At 38.1% G+C, this 20,910-nt stretch overlaps 1 protein-coding gene across 1 annotated transcript; it reads left to right on the top strand.

The window, feature by feature from the left end:
* Window positions 1–5,487: 5,487 nt before the first annotated feature.
* Window positions 5,488–18,329, top strand: LOC139722702 (uncharacterized). The gene is made up of 5 exons (XM_071633994.1): window positions 5,488–5,721; window positions 6,524–6,616; window positions 7,677–7,889; window positions 11,223–11,447; window positions 18,109–18,329. The coding sequence occupies exons 1-5, from the start codon at window positions 5,622–5,624 to the stop codon at window positions 18,327–18,329; spliced, it is 852 nt and encodes a 283-aa protein (XP_071490095.1). The 5' UTR covers window positions 5,488–5,621.
* Window positions 18,330–20,910: the final 2,581 nt, after the last annotated feature.

The following is a 20,910-nucleotide window of genomic DNA, read 5'->3' on the forward strand; positions in this document are numbered from 1 at the left end:
ATCAATCGTAACCGTCATATTTGGTTTTTTTTTCATGATATTATGTGGAGTCAGTTTCTTTTTGCCATGATTACAATTATATTTCTTAATTGTAATGGGGAGTGGGGACGTTTGAATTAGTTTTCTTGTGTTGCTGAACCAAAATGACTGTCTTTCAACAAAGCTGTAATTAGATTGTCGTGCTGACATAGCAACTGTAATATATGTGGTTACTATGCGGGTTGTTAAGTCCTACAAATACGAAATGGGGCTATAATATATCTAATCAATACTTTCCATGGTAGAATAATACTGTGCAAATTAGCACCTTACCTAAAGTTTTCCACTTTGATGATGGATGCACGTAGTCCAAAGAGAGTAGAGGCAGATGAGAGGAAGAAAAATAAACGAACTGTACGGAGCATGACTTGGTATAGTTATGTCTAAATTAACATCTGCTTATGTTTAGATTAACATTCTTTTTTTTTTTCAGGAGGAGGTATAACGCTTCCAACGACTCACCCAATCGTAATGGGAAAAAAGTCTTAATGTGACCAGAAATTATACGCGTTTAACATAATGTCGCCAAGTTCCTCTTGATAATGTTCCCACGAAAGTAGGACGCATCTACCGGTGTTAACAACATGACCGCATGGATATAGCATTATAGTTGACCTCCTCGTTGCCTCAAGACCGTGACCGAGAAACATTGGCTGTATGACAGCCCATTAAGATTGTGCTGCTTGCATTCAAATGAAAAAAAAAGAAAGAATAATAATACTCATAATTAGAAGAAAAAAAGCAACAACAAGAACGCATGTGTCCGTAATGTATAGTAATTTCTCCAAGGATCAATAAGGAGTCCTAAACAGTTATAGTATATGATGTTATGGAGACGCGTTTAATATATCTAGCAAGGCTAAATTTAAGAATTGATCTTTTTTTCCTTTTTTTTTCTTGGTCGTTGTGCAAACAAGGTTTCCGGTACCGTCAAGACCATAATAATCATACCAAGCCTGTCTTTTGTCCGAGTATTAATGATGTGGCAAGTGCACAGCTTGATTTCGACCCCCCCCCCCCCCCCCAAAAAAAAAAAAAAAAAAAAAAAGGAGAAAAAAGCTGCAGTAGTGATTCCTATTATTTAAAAATTTGTCTCCGGTCTCGTATCTTATACAGGTTCAGAAAAGAACAAAAAACCGCTTGGTAAGGCGGACATTGAGACACTGGCCCTCGCTATAACCAAACGACACTTCGAGTCGCTAAGTAAAGAAACACAAGAAGATATAGATGCCAGAAACAAGGAGAACGTAGTATGGTTGTTTAAAACAGACAGGCTGCTGGAAGACTGGGTGTCGAGCCAAGAGTGCAGATGTCGACTTCGAAAAGCTGCTGAAAAATGTGATCGACAAGACGTTGCAGGTAAATATATATATATATATATATATATATATATATATATGTATATGTATTGTCCATTGTCCATCATTGTCTTTGCACTCACGAAGGTCTGAGGCAGACCGAAAATTTTGTAATAAAAAAATTGTATTCGTTGGATCCATAAGCGTACTTGAGGCTCTTTCTTCTAATAATCATATATATATATATATATATATATATATGTGACCCTGCACCTCAAAACAAACAAAAAGTCGCCAGATATGAATTCTTTGTTAAGACCATATTCTGAAAGAGCAGAGTTTAAGCTTTAAAATGATGTATAACTCAAATCAAATGGACTCTCTTAACTTATCTAAACATTGGAAAGAAAGCACAAACTCAGGAAAAGTGTGAACTGAGAAAAGAGGCTCTGAAGTACAGTGTCTATTCAAGCGCTTAATCTTTACCAAACCGTGCTGGCTGTGCGATGAATGGGACAAAAAACAGGAAGTGAACCGCCAGAGTAACAACAATGAAGAGATTATCAGATTAAACTGAAATGAAGCATGCCTCATTAACACATTCTGTCCATAATTAATGCCAACTTTCAAAGTAGTAGCACTATCCTGTCAAAAGTTATTAGAGTTGAAAGTGAAGAGTGTGGACAAGGTTTTTCAGAAATGAAAAAGGGATTTTAAAGACAAACCTAATCACACTATTCTACCATAAATGTTCGAGATAAACTGCTAAAAAAACACACTGTCCTGCCCGTTTTATGATACCAAATTTTAGCATAATGTAAAAGAAGACCCGCTCTTTCAGAAAATATGAAAAAGTCAAGTTCGGCTAGGTTGACCCATTTCACTTATTTTCAGTCCTCACGCCAAATCAGTGTGTGCGACTTTATGTTCGTTTTGAGGTGCACGGTCACATATATATATATATATATATATATATATAGGTTTAATTCTGTATTAAAGAAAAGCGTTGAATTTCTATGTAGGCTGTGGTGCATTTTATAAAACTACGAACAATCAGAGCAAATACTATACTGTGATTGTTGTTATGCTATTATGATGTTAAATAGCATACCGATAACAAATTAAGTTCACATAGAGGCGACAAATGGGCGAAGGGGAGGGCGAGTAGAGAAACAGTGAGTAAAACCCTTCTTATAATGAGCTCGATTTAAATGATATTTCACACCTTCGTACTCTGAAGTTATCCACTTTTTGTCGTAGGGCCTATAAAACGAGAGTGGGAGCCTGTAATCGGGTTCTACAGATGGTAAAAGTTCCCCCGATGATATGTGACCCTGCACCTCAAAACAAACAAAAAGTCGCCAGACATGAATTTTTAGTTAAGACCATATTCTGAAAGAGCAGAGCTTAAGCTTTAAAATGATGTATAACTCAAATCAAATGGACTCTCCTAACCTATCTAAACATTGGAAAGAAAGCACAAACTCAGGAAAAGTGTGAACTGAGAAAAGAGGCTCTGAAGTACAGTGTTTATTCAAGCGCTTAATTTTTACCAAACCGTGCTGGCTGTGCGATGAATGGGACAAAAAAACAGGAAGTAAACCACCAGAGTAACAACAATGAAGGGATTATCAGATTAAACTGAAATTAAGCATGCCTCATTAACACATTCTGTCCATAATTAGTGCTAACTTTCAAAGCAGTAGCACTATCCTTTCAAAACTTATTAGAGTTGAAAATGAAGAGTGTGGACAAGGTTTTTCAGAAATGAAAAAGGGATTCTAAAGACACACCTAATCACACTATTCTACCAGAACTGTTCGAGATAAACTGCTAAAGAAAACACACTTTCCTGCCCGTTTTATAATACCAAATTTTAGCATAATGTAAAAGAAGACCCACTCTTTCAGAAAATATGCAAAAGTCAAGTTCAGCTAGGTTGACCCATTTCACTTATTTTCAGTCCTCACGCAAAATCAGTGTGTGCGACTTTATGTTCGCTTTGAGGTGCACGGTCACATATGTGAATATCGCGTCAAACAAAGCCGATGTCAGATATCTAATATGTCACATCTGCTTGTTGCAACGATTCCGTCAAAATCACTCTTCTCGTTTCATGAATTATTTGATTGCGTCACAGATATATGCATTGAGCAAGACCAATGCGCCATCTACCACGAGAAGGAGCCAATGCTATCCATCCAAAACGAGCAGGAGAGACCATCAGGAAAAGAAGGTAGGCAGTCTACAAGTGGATTGGACACACATCGAATTTTGTACCGCAATCTGTCGTTAGTTGCCCTATGAGAAGATTGATTATAGACGAGCAATTCACTATAGAAGGATGACGCATGTTGATGGGTATGGATGAGGTTATAGTGTTTACAAATACTTGGAATCTTTTTGAAGTCTTTTGATTATTGTGAGATACACGATGGGGATGGGAAAGGAAATGTTGATAATAGCTCTATAGCGCTATGTCCAATTTGTCTTAATGTTTACTTCAGTCATCAGATCACACATTATTTTATTCACACTGAGTAATTCTTTGAGAAATCACTGCTTTTTGTTCCTTTCCTGCACCACAAAGTAATGGGAAGAGACGAAACCTGAAGAGAAAAGTAGATGTTACCGAAGCATTTTAAGCAATAGGTGCAATTGCAACATATTGTTATAGTTAAGTGCGTCTTTTTATCTTTGAAGCTTATCTCTGTTTTTACAAAAACAAAAATTTCAATTAAACCGTTTTCATAAGGTATTCACATTGATGGATGTTTCATTCCCGGAAACAACGACACGAGCTATTCCGTTTACCTGCTCTTCTTAAATGATAATTAATTGCTAAAATCCAGTTTGCATATACTACTTGTTGCTATGTCGGAGAAGCCTCGAACAAATGTTCAGTTTCTAAAGAAAAACTGTTGTTTAAAAGGTACAATATAATTTCAATGCGATAAGAAAACCGAATATTGTATTTTTCGTTACATTTTGCACAAACGATGATAATAGACAAATTGAGCACAAGAATGAGGACAAGCATAACGGCAGTGAAATTGAAAGTAGGAATACGATGGTAACAGGAACTACATGTTCTTTTCACCAAAGGCCTAATATGCAATGTTGTCTATTCCATCGCAGTAATGTCAAGAATTCGATGAAAGACACGCCATCTGAGAGTAATAAGTCTTCTGAGGCACGGAATCAAATGCAATATACCTTTTTTTTTTGAGAGAGAGAGAGAGAGAGAGAGCTTCAGCGATAATCTATCAAGAGTACAGCTCATTTCGAGGAACTGTACCTCAAGTAATACAGTTTATTTCAACACGTATAATGGTGTTAACAATGCTAATCAGTCGTGAAGATAGTGAAAAAAATAACAAAGTTATGTACAATAAAACATAGAAAATCACACATTGGCATCTCAAAATGTCAGCTAACATATAGTGCTTGCAACCAGCAGGGGAGGAGCCTTTACAAAATTAAAGGGGGGGGGGGGAGTCAAGAGCCAATCCTTCCCCCCATTTTGTTCTTTTCATTCTTTTGTTTAAAAATAGATAAAGAGAGGGTGCGCGCCTGGTGCGCCCCGCTCTGAATCCGCCACTGACCAGGGTAATGTGCAACTAGGACACAATCCAAACTGTTATTTTCAAAAGCATTTTGTATAATAGGCCCTACTTATGCTCTGCATCGCTTGCTCAAGGAGGCCTCGCTGACGTCTCGCTTGAAACTAATCAGGGTGGACAGCTTATAGGAATATTATTTACTGTCTTGGAAAAAAAACTGTTTCAAGACACAAATTTAAGGGAAGGTTTAGGGGAGAAAGATCAATAACAGCTTGGAATTAAAAAAGAAAAGGAAAACTTGGGAAAAAGATATGAAGAAGGCTGACATGGGTAATCATCCATGTCAACGGAATGCATTTCTCTACCACCTGTCAGAAGGAGAGTGACACCACTGCAAACAGTTAAGACATTGAGGAAAGTTGAATCAAGATGACTTGCACTTTTGCACTCTTAGTATGGTTAGGCCTACTTTACATAATCATTATTTAATTAACAACAAGTGTACCCCGACAGTGGCCAATTAGCTTGATTTGGGTTGCTCCCATGGTACACTTACTTCCTAAACATGTCACTAATCTCCACAGAAGACGGACAAAACTCTGATTTATGTATTCGTGGTTGGTCATCTAAACGCAATTAAACTCCACATATTGCCATTTTAGACTAATTTTTTATGGGTTTGCATGGGCTGATAATCACTCCCTGTATAATGCAGAACTGAATGACCATGATGACGGAATGTTGCTTTGTCATTGTTTTCCCTTCATGTACAGCCGCGCTGTTGTCTGAAACCAAAGATGAATCCGAGGAAGACGAAAGGGGTAAGCATTCGTTATTTTTTCACGTCGACTCCATAATCTTTTCGACATACCTTGTGTACTCGAATAGACTAAGATGAAATTGGAGCTATTATTCGTTAATACATGTTGGGATGGCTTTGCTTTCCATGCAATCACTGTATAGTAAAGTACATGACATTGTACTGCAGCATTATGCTTTCAAGAGTCAGAAACTTCTAACTTGAAAATAATAAGGGGTCGCATATCCAGCTGGCGAAGGCCCGTATACGTCATGTACGTATTCATTGGGACCATTGTTCTTGCAAACAAGAATGGGGTTGTTGTCGGTATGTATATTCTTATAATCAATCATTCATTTCATTTCATTTCATTTATTTGCCCGTTATAAAGTTCATGGAAATTTGCTTTCATAATGGTTAAAATCAAATTGAATGAAACTAAGAACATACCTAGCACTGTGACATAATGTATGTCATTGATGACAGCTGCCTATTTCTTTTTTGCTCGACTTTCTAGTATGTGCATTATCTTCTCAACAAAAGCTAAAATGACAGAAAGAAAGAAAAAAGACTATGCTATAACAGGAAATATGCCCCTTCAACCCTGATGCTGTCCGATAGAATACATGAGGTTGACCACGTATGACCGATTATATGCATATCTATATCCCAGATATCAGTCCAAAAAAAAATGTCAACTTTAGATTGTTCTGCCTTTGCCAATGTATAATGGAGTGTAAAAATATACCATATTATTATCATATGACGATACCAAAGAATGAAATGATTGAGTTTGTTAGTGTTCGTTCCTGGTCAAAAAACAGAGCAAAATGACACCGAATCAGGATTGGAAAAAATCAAGAAACAGGAAGACGTGGAAGAAGCCAGTAGTGAAGGCAAAGAAGACGTAGGTTTAGGTAAGTATTTCTCGGAGACCACGTATTGTTTGCCAAAGCTTGATTCATGATTTTCGAGGCGTCAAATATGTTTATGTCCTATAATATCTCACTATTCCCTTGAAGAGAATTTAGACAAACAAAATGATTAAAGACCACCTGAAAGCGTAACTAAATCGAGGCGTAATACCTTTCCGTCTTTCTTGAAGCTGCTTTAATGTTGATGATAAATATGAATGTGATAATAGCAGTTGAGTTTTTTTTTATTAGTCTTTTTTATTTGTGTATTTTGTTGTTTTATAAGTTTCGACGTTGTTCCTTTAGAGGGTTCCGAAAGATCTATTTTCCTTTTTTCTCTTTTTCCTTTTAAATCTACTTTTTTGTATGTACATTTAAGCTTTTTTTATTGTTTTCTGACTTGAGGAAAAAAGAATATGCTATGAAAACAACAATATCAACTATGAAGAAGCACCCTGTAAAGTATGTGTTGAAATCAGAGAATGTAATAATGTGTACTGTGTGTATGTACAGATACATTCGTCAGTCAACTTTTTCAAATCTATTCGGAAGTCGAAATTGCCTCTTCTAAGTCTTAGATTTAATGACTTCTTGTCGACCTGCTACAAATAGACTGAAGTTTTAATTTCTTTTCACGTCGACATCCAGAGATATCGCACCATAGCAACCTTCAAGAACATGTGAAACCTTGTTCTGAGTTTGAATTTTGTTCTTTAGTTTAGTTTTGTTTCGTTTTGTTATTCTTTTTTTTTTAGTTATTTAGTTTGTGTTATGCTCTTGCAAGGCGATTGGAAGGGAGGATAGAATTGATGTTGGTCGTTATTGCGTGGTGTCTTACTCATCAATAGGATTCCAAGTCGAGTGACTCGGTCCACAAAATCATACAAATCGTTATAAGAATAGGAATTACATCAAAATACACAAGTAACAACAACTAACAAACAAAAACACGTCGATATCATCCATTTCAAGAGTAATGGTTGGCTGCAGATAAGACATTGATAAAAGGCACAGATTCTTCCTGGCCTATTTTCTTTTGTGTTGTTGCTGTTGTTACATTTAGTTAGCAGCATAACCATCGACGAAATCCAACTCATCAGGAAGTATGCCGACCCGGAGGTAGTGCGAAGTATCGCCAAAGACTTAAACCTTGATAGCCCAGAGTCTGTAGATGATATGGACATCGTTCAAGCGCTTGAAAGGGAGAGGGGAAGAAGGAGAGCAGGCCAGCGAGAAAGGATCAGGAAAGCTTTGAAAAAGACGAATGCCAAATACGGTAGAATTAGCTTCTATTTGGAATTTGTTATAGCTTACTTCGTTGATCTTGAATAGAATGGTTGATTTATTTTTAAAATGTGGTGCCTCACTTCAAACGAAATCGCATTTATAATGTACACGTACTTTGCATTGCTATTCTGAAGTGATTGGATGTTGTTGGTTTTTTAAGTTAGAATGGCCTAAAACTCTTCAAAACGTAATGGAGACAAACAAAGGTCACTAAGTCATGACAATTCAAGATGTAATCCTTTAACTTTAAAAAATCGTGTTTAAAGGAGATGGCTAGTAACTGATCAGTAGGAATCACTGGGACTGCTTGGGGATGATTGTTCCAATTCTTGTGAGATTTATTTAAGAGTATAGTTGTGTGAAAATTATTTGCTTCAGAATGGTCTCATATTCAAATAATGTGCAGTTTAATGGTTCCAGGCTAGCATGCCTGGATACAGTGACAGGGCATTAAACTGCACATTTATTACCTACGACACCACGACAGTGATGAGTCATTGTAAATTGTAAAAATTAAAAATTAAAGGGTTCTATTACCACGACTAAGTTTAGCCCTTGATAGCCCTTGCCGAGTATATTATTATGCATTAGTATCAGGGATGCCAAGTTCAAAAAAAATTTATGAGTGAGACTTTCATGACTCGGCATCTCGGCATGCGAATGTGCGCGCGAGCGAGGATGTGGGAGGGTTTTTTTTTTCCCCCGTGGCCTCCCACGGTAGGGAGCTTTTTCAATGTTTAGCTCTTAATGGTGCGATCAGGTGCATACTTAAGTGACTATGTTTTACTTATTTTGAAAGACAAATGGGAAATATACCTTCAATTGCAACTATCACTTTAATCTTTTGAGCTATGCTCATTGTTATAGGCCCAAGTTGCAGACTTCGTCCGATGCGTGAAAAAAATGGGTGTCATGCGTGAGATCGTGAGATGGTCCCTTAATGCTTGAGTCTCACGCAAAATGCGTGAGACTTGGTAGCTCTGTTCTATGTTTTTCTTTATCATGGCTTAAACTAAAACGTTGAATGATTAATGCTGAATGACTACGTCTATGACAAGCAATTTGTCAGTAACTTGCAAGAGAAACATTTTAAATGAAGAATCATCTTTTTAGTAAAGCATTATCGGTTACTATAAAAGGTTAAAAACAACACTTGTTGTTGGAGGGAAGCTCGGGGTTGGAGGTTGAGAATCATGATTTTCAATAGTAGCACAGGATATACTCGCGTGCAATGTGACAAGATTTGATCATCGTGTGTTTGCTTGCCCGTTTTATCATTGAGTGCTACATACTTATGTGATGCATATTTGCAGAGCAAAACATAGCTGCGGAAATTTGATCAAAAGGAAGGATTATTGAGATTCATTGGCTCAACATGTCCATGCATTTCCATATATTTCGGCTCATTTAGGAAAGTGAAAAAATGACGTGTAGATTACGTCTTTCGGTACGTTCGAGAAATAAAGAAAAATGATCTCATATGTGACAGTGCACCTCAAAACGAACATAAAGTCGCACACACTGATTTTGCGTGAGGACAGAAAATAAGTGAAATGGGTCAACATAGCTGAACTTGACTTTTTCATATTTTCTGAAAGAGCGGGTCTTCTTTTACATTGTGCTAAAATTTGGTATTATAAAACGGGCAGGAAAGTGTGTTTTTTAGCAGTTTATCTCGAACATTTTTGGTAAAATAGTGTGATCAGGTGTGTCTTTAGAATCCCTTTTTCATTTCTGAAAAACTTTGTCCACACTCTTCACTTTCAACTCTAATAACTTTTGAAAGGATTGTGCTACTGCTTTGAAAGTTGGCATTAATTATGGACAAAATGTGTTAATGAGGCATGCTTAATTGCAATTTAATCTGATAATCCCTTCATTGGTGTTATTCTGGTGGTTTACTTCCTGTTTTTTGTCCCATTCATCGCACAGCCAGCACGGTTTGGTAAAGATTAAGCGCTTGAATAGACACTGTACTTCAGAGCCTCTTTTCTCAGTTCACACTTTTCCTGAGTTTGTGTTTTCTTTCCAATATTTAGATAGGTTAGGAGTGTCCATTTGTGACCGTGCACCTCAAAACGAACATAAAGTCGCACACACTGATTTTGCGTGAGGACTGAAAATAAGTGAAATGGGTCAACCTAGCCGAACTTGACTTTTTCATAATTTCTGAAAGAGCGGGTCTTCTTTTACATTATGCTAAAATTTGGTATCATAAAACGGGCAGGAAAGCGTGTTTTTTTAAGCAGTTTATCTCGAACATTTTTGGTAGAATAGTGTGATTAGGTGTGTCTTTAGAATCCCCTTTTCATTTCTGAAAAACCTTGTCCACACTTTTCACTTTCAACTCTAATTACTTTTGAAAGGATAGTGCTACTGCTTTGAAAGTTGGCATTAATTATGGACAGAATGTGTTGATGAGGCATGCTAAATTTCATTTTAATCTGATAATCCCTTCATTGTTGTTACTCTGCTGGATTACTTCCTGCTTTTTTGTCCCATTCATCGCACAGCCAGCACGGTTTGGTAAAGATTAAGCGCTTGAATAGACACTGTCCTTCAGACCCTCTTTTCTCAGTTCACACTTTTCCTGAGTTTGTGCTTTCTTTCCAATATTTAGATAGGTTAGGAGAGTCCATTTGATTTGAGTTATACATCATTTTAAAGCTTAAAGTCTGCTCTTTCAGAACATGGTCTTAACTAAAAATTCATGTCTGGCGACTTTTTGTTTGTTTTGAGGTGCAGTGTCACATTTGATTTGAGTTATACATCATTTTAAAGCTTAAAGTCTGCTCTTTCAGAATATGGTCTTACCTAAAAATTCATGTCTGGCGACTTTTTGTTTGTTTTGAGGTGCAGGGTCACATATTCAATTGAATGACTACTAAATCTACTTGATGTAGTGCAGGGACGATTTACAATTACCGAAGGGGAACAATGTTTTCACTAGAATACGATTATAATTTTGCAAATGACACTATTCATTCGTTGCAATTCATTATCCACACGTATATTCATCCTAACATGTAAATGATCCCAGTCTCGAATCACATGTTACATTTATGTTTTATGTACAGATAAGCACAACAGAGCCCTTTTACAATCCCCATGTTGATTGAAATAAACGTGATATGAACTAGATGACGTCATAAATGAGCTGGATGGTCTAGCGTTATGCGAAGTTATCTGGTTTTCCATGAAATTGCGCCATTGAGGCAATGGTTGTTTGTGTGTGTGTGTGTGTGTGTGTGTGTGTGTGTGTGTGTGTTTTGGTACGCCCGGACTAGTTGATGCATGGTTTCACATATTTAATTGTTCACAGAGGAGATTCTTGCGGAGAAAAGATACAACGTAGCCTTCAGAGCTGAGATTCCCCGACTGGCCAGGCGCCTGCTCATGACAGATGTCTACCCATTCGCCAAAGCTCTTGGTTACAACAGTCAACGGTTGAGCCAATTTCAAGTTGATTATTGCTTAGCAGGAAGTGAAAAGGGAACAAATGAAGTTGTACGACAACAAAATGACTTGGAGAACAAACAATCTGACGGTGGGAAAAATCAGCATAGCGCTTCCCAAGCTACTGAGAAAGTGCGGTTATATGGAAATAGCCCGAATATTCTATTTTGGTAAGTAATTATGAACGCAACTCGAAAACTAAAATGATTTCCCCCTCAAATCACAGCAAATCAAACTGACTACCCAAAAGTATTATCTGAAGGATTGAAATGATCGAATTATTATTTAGGCTTTAACGTTGCATTTTGTAATTCATCAGAACTATTCTCCTTATTGGGCAGCATGCAGCCTGAAAGAGGAAGAACTCTCCCTTGCATCTGAGAATGGGCCTTTTTCTAGGAAGAAGAAAGTAAACTTATGGAAATAACTATTGTCATAGATGATAATAATAGACAAAACCCCATGTGGAGCCGGGAAATGTGCAATCGTCTCAGCAGTAAATGTACAAATTATCATTTACTTCACGGATCTTGTGTACAAAGATGATATCAAAACTGCGCATGAACCTTCACCAGTAATATTCTTGGGACAAATCCTTCACAAATTTTCACCAAACTTTGCAGGAAGCACCATTATGGTGATAGGCTCTAATTTTGTTTAACCTAGCCCCCCCCCCCCCGTTTGTTTGTGTTGTTGCTTTTTTTTTTAATGTGGAGTGACCTCAAAAACATCCTTTTTCTCTATAAGCAAATGTTATAGGTTCGTGTTATAAAAGGAAGGGGAGGGAGGGGGTGGTAGCAAAGGCCTCAATATTTAGGATTGAAAAAAAAAGGAAAAAAATCGATGGCACCAGAAGTGATAGAGCTAAACAGCGGCTACACTGCGAATGAATAGTTATTTCCATAGGAGTGTTGACTGATATTTATATCTAAAAATGCGCAACGTACTGGAGTATTTTGTTGTAATTAAACTATGTTTTGAGAACAAGACTTGACAGGGATGAAGGTCTATACACCCGTAAACTTGATTATTTTCAGTGGACATACGTATTAGAAAAAAGGTTAACAATTACACTGAACTTCTGGAAAATATTATCTTTCAGGTTTCGTGTTCAGATAAATAAACATTTGAAGTTAGTCCTCACATTTGCATGGGGAGTGTCTGCTCAAACACGATTTACAACAACAACATATTCCAAATATTTATGATTTCAGGCAAAAGGGATCGTTCTTCTGAAGTTGATAAGTGTCCACCTCCAACAGAGCGTTTGGTAACCTACCCAATCATTCACAGCTTATCAGTTTTCAATCAAGGTCATTGTGGCTTTATGGTTTTAATGGCATTTTCTCGATCTATTATAGTGCGTTTGTATGGGACAGAGTAATGAGGCTCGGGACGGTCAAACCTATCTATAGCAGCCACCCAAGGGAAATGAAAAAGGTGGCCATTATAGACAGGTGGCCGCTATAGACAGGAGTTAACTAAGACAGATTTAACTGTAAATAAGAATGGTAATGGTTCATGCTTAGTTTTGATAGAGAGTTCATCTTCCATCTACATACACACTATCGGTTAAATGTATGGTTTGCACGAGCATGGTTATCATATCACAGACAATAAAGGTATCACGAATATTTGAATGTCTTCATCTCAAAGCGGATATGTTACAATGCAAAAGAATATATGAATTTATTGCAGCGTGTACTATCCATACTCACAAAGCTTGCATATTCATCAATAGTGCATAGCGTTTGTTTACTGATATTTATATCCAAGAAAGTGCAACATATTCATTCGTGATTAAACTGAGTTTTGGAACAAGACTTGACAGGGTGAAGGTCTCTACACCCGTAAAATTGATTATTTTCAGTAGACATACGTATTAGAATAAAGGTTAACGATTCAATGAACTTCACGAAAGATATAATATTTCAGGTTTCATGTTCAGATGAATCAAATTTTGAACTTAGTTCTCACATTTTCAAGGGAAGTGTCTGCTCAAACATCTTTTACACCAAACAAATATTACAAATGCTTATCGATTCAATCAAGGGATTGTACTTCTGAAGTTTACAAGTGTCCACCTCCAACTAGATGTGCACAATGTTTACTAACCTACCTCATCATCCACAGTTTACCCGTTTCGAATCAAGGTCATATTGCCTTATAGTTTTAATGGTAGTTTTTCTCATATAAAACATTTGTATCGACAGAGTGATGGGACTCGAAAGAGTCTATAATATTCCAATAAGTCTGTGACCTGAGCGGGCGAGCAAGTGACATAGCTGTAGTCACTCAATTGAGTGTGCACTCATGTCATGGGGATTTTTCTCGTAAGGGGCTACGGAGCTGTGGTAGCTATCAATTGGACGTACTTTGTGTATGCAACATGCTTAATCATGACTAAATCACCTTTACAATAATGTTGGCGTCACAATAGATTGCGAAGCAAGTACCAGCGATCTGATGGCCGTGGCAACACGGATGAAAACTGATCATCTAGCCGGAAAGCTGGGCATTGAACATCCGACTGTGGTCAAGACTCGTCCCGGAGACAAAATCCAAGGCAACATGAAGAGTGGAGGAATATGATGTGTCCACCAGATTGCAACCATCGTGCTGCCTTGGCTGATATCATGCATGCAGCTGAATTTAAGCCGGTTGCCATGGGAATTGTTATAGGTATTGCAACTTTGTATCTTTTGACTATTCACCTTCGTTTTGATAAGGTCATAAAACTGATGTTTAACCATAACTAGGCGGGAAGGGGGGGGGGGTCACACCAAAAGTTGCTCAAAAACGTGAATTCGTGTACAATTTCAATGCAAACTGTGGTTACAGGCAAATTTCATAAAAGCATGAATATTTTGGGGTTTTATTGATCAAAATCAACTATTAACATATTTTCCCGTGATCAGGAGGTCGTAGGTTCGAATCCTGCTCGAGTATGTACGCCCATGAGTTTTTATCATGGCTACTACTAAAACACTGATCAATTTTACGTCGATGTAGGGCAATTTGTCAATCAGTTGCAATAGAATCCTATTGCTACCTAATATATACTAATCGTTTAGCAATAACGAGGGGGGGGGGGGGGGGGGGGGGGGGGGGGGGGGGCTACTCTCTATATTACCAGCGTCCTTGACGTTGCCACTGAAAAGAGAAGTGTTTTTATTTCTCTGTTGCCTTTCAGCGATCCTCAATCACAAGAGATATTCATAATTCAGATTTAAATTCAATGGAATAATGATTATGAAGATCACTCCTAATCTGGATGAAAAAAGAAAATAAAATCTGTCGTGTTTAAGAGAGTTTTTAGTACATCAGATTGGCATCAATTTGCATTTTTCGAACTGGTGTAAGAAAGTTCGATTCTAAAGTCCTTATAGAAAATTGATATGCCTCCACAGCTAAATATGCCGTCCAGAGAACATGACTGTCCTGGTGACGCCATGTAGGGAACAAGCATATTTCACAGGTGCCACAGTGACACCATTAACAGGGTACAGATTACATATGCTATAGTACAACTTTCATGACACCTTCTAGGGTCTATTAAGATTCTATCCAAAGTGCTTTGACGCAAATTGGTATGATATCACAACACTTTATATGTTGGTATCTCGTTGGTCTGAAGACTATAGGTTGCAACTCTACTCTCCGCAACATCTCTACGACGCACATCTCCTGGAGACGAGCCCGATCTCCAGGATTCGCAGGAGAATCGAACATTTCCGATTTTTGCAGAGACTATTTCCGTCTTCCAGCTTGTCTCCGAGACGTCTCTGCGAAGGCTCCGTCACTGTGGCCATGTCGTGGGGACTAAATTTGTCTGCAACATCTTCGAGATGTCCCCACATCTTGTGGAGACCGTAATAACATAAGGGCGACGAAAGGTAGATGTCGCTGAGAAAAGACGTCTCTGATAAGTCCCTGCGACTGCAAAAGCCGTGCCAACATCCCCATGACTTCCAAGCAAATAAGTTGTCCCCTTGTTTGAAGACGTTTTGGACGTCGCCCTGGAAATCGTGTTAGTTGTGACAGGAAAAATAATTTCTTCGAGACGCTGGCATTGCGACAATGTCTCCTCCCGTCAGATAGGCCCTCAATCCACACCCCCCCCCCCCCACTTTAAGTTTGCAGCAATATCAAACTACTGACCATGGCTCGTCTGACACCTGCTCTACATTGTGCATTTTTACCTTCATTCATTCATTCATTCATTCATTCATTTCATTATTTTTTTCCATGTCCATGTTTTCCACCTCCCAATGCATGCCTTGAAATAGCTGTGGTGCAGAAGAATGAAATTTGGTACTGAAGCATTGCGGAGAGTGGATGATAGTACTAGTAATTGCCATGTACCTGTGCCATCTTTCCTCCAACTCCACTCCCTGAAGTCAGGGATCACGTCAGATAGGGTGATTTCTGATGATCTGCTCCCACGTTATGACGAGATGACGCAGGCTGCCCCATAAACATTGTTGCTCATCAGTCCTTGCTGGACATGGGCACAATTATTAAAGTAGCTAATGTTGTCAGTGAGCTCTGGTTTGCTGACCCATACTACTTAGGCATTTTGCTTGCCACATCAAAGCAAGTCGGAAGTATTGTCGCACCCTGCAGTGCCTGATGTTGGGCTCTGGAAGAGAGGTATGCTGTACAGGAAAGAGCTGAAAAGGCCTTTATCTTTTCAATACCACGACCCACTCGTAACTCCCTCAGATAAAATGGATTTAAGAAAAGCACACTACCGAAAATGTGATGTTATGCTCATCCGTGCGATTGTATACTGTATTCAGAAAATGCTCTCAGAAAACATTATGTCATCCTTTGTAAGGATATGTTTGCGTAGATCGCATCTAGGTTGTTGGAAAGCTGAAGGTTGTGAGATCACAATTCCTGTTGGATATTTCCGTCTCGAATCAGGTGCTCAGGATTAGTTGTCCGTCCCATTTATTCTTGGATATCTGTGTGCTGATAAGTGAGGGCAGTTCTTTATTTTTCAATCTTTATTTTCAGGGAGCAGCTACAATCTTCCAATCATAATTTGAGATTTGAGTGGTGCCATCACCATCTCTTGTCAGAGGACTGCACAGTGTTGCTGTGCAAAAAATGTTAAGATTATTTTCTTCAGAATCAGTATCCCATACAACATCTTTAGGTATTCAGTTTCCCTAGTCATTTGCGCTTTCAGTAAAGAAACGGTTTCGTTTGATAAAAAGAGAATTAAAAAAGATAAGAAAAAACCTTCAGCTTAATTGTCTTCACCTACAGAGTCTGATACGATACTGCCATCAAAGGACTTTAATGATCGAATTTAGTTAACTACCCGTAGAATACTGGTCTGACCTGGATTGAGGAGCTCGATTCCCCGGAAGCAAGGGAGAGCTGGCATACACAAATTTCAGTAGGAGGAGAATCATATCGCTTGCCAGTTGGAAAGTTATATAATTGACCATGAAAGGCGACGAGGGGGCTCAGTCGGTAGCGTATGGCTTGCCGTTTAAAAACTTGTGTTCCGGCGCGGGTTCGAATCTCACTTATCTCAAGTCAAGCTGAGAAATGGTGTGTGTTGTCATATCGTCCCCTCTAGTAGAGGCACAACATTTTGCCCCTTCTTCACTTAGATATAAAAAGTGGAAGTCCCTTGTGTGAAAGAATCACAAACCCAGACACATGAAAAGATCCCGAATCGGCATTCCGTTATCGGAAAACTCAAGGTGCATAAACCCGTAAAGTCTTCCAGCCCAAGTACATACAACTGACCAGCTAGTTGCATATGGCCTATCCAGCTATCTCGTCAGAAGGAAAAACGAAGACAAAAGAAGATTAGGCGTGTTTATTGCCCTCTTTGCCATTGCACCCTGATTCGGCACCTTGGAATAGGATGGCAACCGTATTTAAAGATGTATATACAACTGTATATATTTATATATATATATATATATATATATATATATATATACATATAATGAAACAAAGAAAGGAAAAACTGACCACATACAATTGATAAATAGTGAAAACTTAAATATAGTTTTTCATTTATTTGTCATAATCATTATGGATATGTAGGAGGATGAAACCAATCTTGGCCCTAATTGACCATTGAAGGAGTATGGAGGAGATGACAAATGGGACAAAATATGGGTACCAGTGAATTGCAGTCAAATGCTCACAGACGCCATTTCGAAAAATGCACAAAATGCCTGATTTGACCCTTATTTGATCTTGAAAGTGACCTTGAGAGGTGATAGTGACCTTGATTTGCAGAAATGATATTTAGAATCACATTCTCCAACCCCGTAAAATCTTCCACATGGGATTCATAACATTAATCAACCCTTTCAATTTGTAACTGCAGTTGACCTTTAACCAGGATGGCGGCCATATTGGATTCCAACAATATGACAGCCTCAAGGGTTTTTAGTCTTGGCGCCCATCAAAAATTGAAAGAGTATGGTACAAGGGACCTATGAGCCAAATTAGAAGAATCTGAACCAAACAACGCATTTTGAGCCCTTAGGCCCCAACTATTACAAGAATGTTTGCCCATGGGCGAATATAACGAATGTACCTCCATCACGTGACTGTGTTTAGCCAATCACTAACCGGTATTTGACTAAGACATATAATATAATGGAATGTCTCATTTCATTCTTGAATCTACCATCACATATTTTGTTATTGTTTACCTGTTCTGTTTGTGTTTCTGTGTCGCTTGTGTTATGCCGGTTAATGCTTGTTACCAGGTGACTACAGAGACTGCGTCCCGAGTAGGGAGGTTCTCGAAGAGCTGGCGCGTCAAATACCTGAGAGTGAAGCCGATCGGCTGTGCGAAGTGTTGGGTATGGAAAGGGAGCATCCTGGTGCACACAAAGAGAGCTGCATCGTAGAATTGCTTGAGACATGGGTGGAGCAGGGCAAGAGTGGCTCATCAACCAAACTCTTTTTAGATTCCAAAACTGGTTAGTCCGCTTGCCATGATATTCATTATGCTAATTATGCTGATGTACATGTTTTGGTTGGCGATCAATATTTTTCGTATAATGGACTCCGGACCACTTTTCTGTTGAAAACGTGATAATTAATTTTGAATTGAATTGTATTGTATTGTATTAAGGAAAATGTATACCGAAATACGAGCTTTTAGATGTGGTGAATGCAGCAATATCACTGGAATCTAATGACTTATCAAGGAAATCAGACGATCTAATCATAATTTATGGATTTGAAATCTTTGATGCTCCAATAGCTTGGGATGGCTTTGTACTATTAAAGGGATATGGACACATTCATGGACTTCACATATTTTTTTTTTCTGGAATATTAACAGCGCTAACATCTTTCCACCTGTAGAGGACAGGGGAATGTTGTTACTCAAGATATTATTATTATTTCAGTAAGGTATATGATAGCATTATGAACTTTCCACGAAAGTTTTCCTTTTGTTTGGGTGTATGGAATCTTCTTCGTACGTTTTCACAGATGTTGGCATTCTATTGATAGATGCACGTCGATTCGACATAAACTGAATGTTAGTAACAATTCAATCAAATTCTCTTCAATTCATTTATTTTCATACTTTTCACGTTTGAATATTACATCAGAAATAATAGTACAAGTTCTTTTACCTTGTCAACAATGTGCAAAAACAAACAATATACATAGTAATAACACAGCAATTGTAATGATTGGTCGAAATGGAAATGGGGTTGAACAAAGATAATTATTACGGGACATACATGAAAGCAAGCTTGTTTGGCTGTAAGCCCCGACTAATCAGTGATTGTGAAAAAGAAACAGAAAACAGATAGAAGATTAGACCAGGCGCTTTAATGGTACGAAATAGGAGAATCGGGTATGCCTATGTGATTAAAAAAAAAGAAAAAACAAAAGAACTATACTAAAAATGTAAACCATTATTTTGACAATAAAAAAAAAAAATGTCCTATTTTCCTCTAACTCGAATGATATGTTCTATCCTTTCTGGATGCCTTGCTTCCGCATATTAGAAATATAATATGATGAGGTAAAGATAACTATTAAACAGGTGATCCTTCGTTTAAATCCTTCACAGTGGTAACAATGGCCGACGGATCACATTGATTATCTCGAGCAGAGGTTACCTCGGAGTATAGAATCCTTCATGCCCTCGATACCATGGCATCGTATACACTGAACTGCTTGGGAGCCACAGTGGCGAGAATAGGCATCATATTATGACAACGAGTCGTACCTTCATAATTCCTTATAAAGATTATACGCTCTTTTTTTCCATACTTCTCATTTATGAACATTATAACAGAAATCAAACAAATTCTTTTACCTTGTAAACAATGTGCAGAACACAAACAATATACATGGTGATAACACAGTATAATAATGTAATGATAACTGGTCAAAATCGAAATCGCCTGGAAATGAGGTTGATCAAAGAGAAGTATGACGGGACCTACAGCTTGTTTGGCTGTAAGCCCCGAGTAATCAGTGTTTGTGAAAAAGAAACGGAGAACGGATAGAAGATGTAAGACCAGATGATGTAATGGTGCCAAATAAGAAAATCGGGGTATGCCTATGTGATGCCGATGTGAAATGTGAACTATTTACTGTGACCGAGCTATTGGTTTCCGGATTACAACATGATTTGCATGATTTAAAGCCTACTTTGGTATATTTTTACACACTATAAAGTGTTGTTGCGTTAAAACTATCGCCAGGATATGATCAGTAACACACAAAAATTAACATGTACAGCTATTAAGCCAGATGGTGCCCGCCGTCAAGCTCTGCATAGAAAGTTAGAGAGAGGAAGAGGGAAAGAGGAAGAGAGGGAAACGAAAGTAGAATGTGGAATTGCTAATGATGACTTCGGAGAGAGCCTGACAACAAGACCCAAAATGGAATCTGCAGCGTGTTGACATAGAACTCTTAAAACATCCGAGTCAGAACTGACCCGGAACTGGGTCCGTTGGGGTCATACACCGTTCTGGGTCAGAAATAACAAGGAATGGGGTCACATATGACCCATTCAGAGTCATGAATTGGGTCAGGCTGACCCCATTCGGGGTTTTCATAACCAAATTCCAAGTCATTTTTGACCCGGAACGGTGTATGACCCTAACGGACCCAGTTCCGGGTCAGTTCTGACTCGGATGTTTTAAGAGTGTACTCTGTGTCTTACATGATAATTGGTCCTCTTCCCCATATTCGTGTAATGATTTAGAATTGCGCTTCAGCTTTTGGTTTGAAACAATGACTTAACGTCATCAGAAAATTTGCATCAAGATCGAAATATAACGTTGCATGAAAAGGTAGGCATTTTTCTTTCCCTTGTTGTTTTCTATTCTCACATTGGTGTTTTCGAGTATGCAGCACCCATCAACAATTTTGGGGAACACGAAGGAAGTAAGATTATGATAAATGGTATTGCATTATATTATTTATTCCCATAAATGTATATCTTTAGAAAAAGCATTGCAGGAGAAAAGACAGATGAGCGATAAAGTCTACGAGGCTGGATTCTTAGACCTGGCCTACGAAATTATGACAGG

Source organism: Diadema antillarum, unplaced genomic scaffold (assembly GCF_040938485.1).
Source record: "Diadema antillarum isolate AM-2024a unplaced genomic scaffold, OU_Dant_1.0 scf00000170, whole genome shotgun sequence".
NCBI classification, from domain to species: domain Eukaryota; kingdom Metazoa; phylum Echinodermata; class Echinoidea; order Diadematoida; family Diadematidae; genus Diadema; species Diadema antillarum.